Source organism: Euleptes europaea, chromosome 9 (genome assembly GCF_029931775.1).
Source record: "Euleptes europaea isolate rEulEur1 chromosome 9, rEulEur1.hap1, whole genome shotgun sequence".
Taxonomy (NCBI): domain Eukaryota; kingdom Metazoa; phylum Chordata; class Lepidosauria; order Squamata; family Sphaerodactylidae; genus Euleptes; species Euleptes europaea.
In genome coordinates this window covers 46,521,343-46,524,693 of record NC_079320.1, presented here as the reverse complement: position 1 = coordinate 46,524,693, position 3,351 = coordinate 46,521,343, and the positions used below count along the sequence as shown (strand labels likewise).

At 40.7% G+C, this 3,351-nt stretch overlaps 1 protein-coding gene across 1 annotated transcript; it reads right to left on the bottom strand.

Annotated features, from left to right (window-relative positions):
* Positions 1–354: 354 nt before the first annotated feature.
* NPY2R (neuropeptide Y receptor Y2) lies at positions 355–1,600 on the bottom strand. Its single transcript, XM_056855636.1, has one exon. It carries the CDS (start codon positions 1,598–1,600, stop codon positions 440–442), a length of 1,161 nt encoding a protein of 386 aa, XP_056711614.1. The 3' UTR covers positions 355–439.
* Positions 1,601–3,351: the final 1,751 nt, after the last annotated feature.

Genomic DNA, 3,351 nt, shown 5'->3' with positions numbered 1-3,351 from the left:
GGGGGGGGGGGCCGCAGGGGAGAAAAAAAGATATAGTACTTGTGTTTCAACAGCAATTTCCATTTTTGCCACCAGAGGACACTTTGACCGCTGACTGTCCCAGCATTCAGTGTCATTTATTAGCAGAATGCATTCGTCACTCCCTTCTCTCTACCCCCTTTTTGTCAACAATGGTAGACTTTGTTTTTATCCGTTGCTAATTTCTGTACTAAAGGTTGTCAGCCTTCTAGGGCTTACTGTTGGCACCATAAACAAAATATCTTATATTCTTTGGAATGTATATATATATATAATGACAAATGGCCACTCCTTTTGGAAATATGAAAAGAGCTACTTTCTCAGCTGTTCCTCCAGTCTGTCAGTTTAGGACATACATGCATTAACAATACGTCTCCATCAAATTATCCTGCCTCTCTCTTTTTCCAGATTTACTTCTTTCTTAGACCTTAGTAGGCTGTGAGAATGGGGACCCATTGCAATGCTTCTCTTTCGCTTCCAGATTCTTCTTGGTTTTAAGCGCAGGTGATGCTTCGGGGTGGATAGAATCCAGCCGCTGTTCACAATGGAAAGCTGTCAGGAAAGCCGTCCTGTAGTTGGTGTTCATCCAGCCATAGAGGATGGGATTGGCAAAAGTTGAGCACATCGCGATGACATGAAAGAGCGTGTAGATCAGTTTGTACTCAGCAAGATCCAACACTTTACTGTAAATGTCGCTGACAAGTTGAAAGATGTGAAAAGGCAACCAGCAGAGCGCAAACACCAGCACCACGCAGACCAGCATCTTGGTGGTCTTCTGACGCCTCTGATGGTAGTGATCGTTCCCTGCTCCAGGACTGACGTGATTCTTTAGCTTACTCCAAATGCGGATATATGCGTAGCTGATGATCACCAGGGGCAAGACATATTGGATCAGGAGCATTGAGACACTGTAGATGGTGCCATAATTCACCTTCCCTTCTCTCTGCCAGACTTCTGCACAGACAACCATCTTGACATCCTGGCTGATGTCAATGGAGAAATACTCCCGGAAGATGGCCAAGGGACTTGCCAACAGAGCACTGCCAGCCCAGACCACCCCAATGATAAGGAAGCTGATTTGCTTAGAGATCTTGCTCTCCAAGTGATACACAATGCACCGGTGTCGATCCAAGGCTATCACAGTCAAAGTCACTATAGACACCTGCACTGCAAGCCCTTGGGCATAAGGCACTAGGTGACACAGTACAGGACCAAGCTTCCAGTCTCCCTGTAATGTATAAATTAATGTAAAAGGTAGGCAGAGTGTGTTCACCAGCAGATCAGCCACAGCCAAGTTGGCAATGAAGAAGTTAGTCACCGTGCGCATACTCTTGAACTTGATCACCACGTGAATCACCAGTGTGTTGCCCAGCAAACCTAGCAAGATAATCGTACTGTAGGCACAGATGAGGATAATCTGTACTTCCACCATCTTGGTGCTGTCCTTCAGTTCTTGTTCAGAGTCAGTAGACAGATCACTGTAGGGTATGGTGAAGCCCAGCAAGTTCATCCTGGCATGTAGCTCCATTTTAGATAGGCTTGTTTGGTTCCCTTCAGTCTCAGCTCCATCCATTGGCCCCATGTTCATGGCACAGTTCAGAACATGTGTCAAAGGTTTCCCTGCAAGGAATACCAAGAAATAAATATATATTGATCTGTATTAAAGCTATGGAAATATGGAGCACTGCACAGAAAAGCTAAACAGAAATAGTGGGGGACAGTGAATCAGTCTAGTGTGGCTGTTAAGAGACTGAGAACTGGGTTGGGAAGACCTGGATTCAAAGGTCACCTTAGTCAGGACAACCCAAGGCAGTCTCAGTTCCTCATCTCTGCTATGGCCATAATAATAATATTAGCCTTCCAGAGTGATTTTTTGTGTACTGAACACTTCAGAAAATTACACAAATAATCTGACGAAGGAAGCTTTAACTACCCCAAAAACCTTATTGGTCCCTAAGGTGCTACTGGACTCAAATCTACCTGTTGTGCAAATAATGTTATTCAGTATGGATGGCACTTTTTAAAAATTCAATATGCTAGCTAAAAAGGCTTATCTGTCAAGAAAAACAAAAATTGCAAATAAAAATATTAACCAAAATGCAAATAGGGTACTATCATAATCAGCTGCATTCCATCCAATGTATATTTGTATTTTATTTAAGCACTGCATGCCGCTTTTCAGTAAAAAATAAGCCTTTAAAGGTATTTGCAGTAAAAGTGTAATTTAAAATCAAAATAACCAAAATCATAAACAATTTAAAATGCCTCAAGTTAGAAAAATAAAAGCAAGAACTCATGGAGCTATTAAATCCAGATACCATACCCACATAAATCAAAAGTTCAACAGTAAAAGTGTAATTTAAAATCAAAATAACCAAAATCATAAACAATTTAAAATGCCTCAAGCTAGAAAAATAAAAGCAAGAACTCATGGAGCTATTAAATACCAACATAAATCAAAAGTTCAACATCAGCATAATACATGCACCAGAATCTCAGCTAACCACATTACCATACTTCTGCTTTTCTGAAGCCAAATATGAAGCAGGAAATCAGGGTCTTGCTGCTGCCTAGAAGGTTCTGTTACACCTGAGCACCTGTCAAACTTCCAGTGGTGACAGAACATGGAGCAGGGTCTCTTCCTATCACCTACACATAGCCATAGCCATTTCTATTTCTTTATTTCTGTTAATCCAGTCCTTAATCACAGCTGATTATCTCCAGGCAAATATAGAAGCTACTAAATACTGGGACACATGCAAGAAAGGAAATAGTTGGATTCAGAGTTTGCATTCTGGTATAGCCTAGTCAAGTCCTTCACAAATTCTACCAAGCCAGTTCGGCAGCATATTATTTCTAGCCGATACATGCCCAGAGACAAGAGATGCCCAGAGTTCTGGAGGAAACATTCATAACATTTCTTTACAATTTATGACATCTGAAGAAATGAAATAAAAGAAGAAGAGAAGGTGCAATGTTTGCATGAGGGGATCAATCATTTTGCTAAATTTCAGAGCATAGAATCTGTTGGGCATTATACCCGTCTTTCAAGGAGAGGCTTGAAACCATTAGGAAAGGCAGGACACTCCGAATTTTCAGTAGGAAAATTACATACCCTTGTTCAGGCAAGTTCACTGGAGAGGAAGTACAAAAATCTTAATTTTGTAAATTAACATGCAATCTAACAATTAGAAAAACTCTTCCTTTCCACAAATTACATATCAGTTGGAGCACGTAATGATATATGTGTTAAGTGAGACAAACTATGTAAGGTACTTTGAGTGAGGTTTTTTTATGCATTTCTAAGCTACATTAAGAGAGGCTGTCAAATAT

Excerpts from the sequence above, each read along its gene's own strand:
- NPY2R (XM_056855636.1), bottom strand. The coding sequence starts at position 1,600 with ATGGGGCCAATGGATGGAGCTGAGACTGAAGGGAACCAAACAAGCCTA.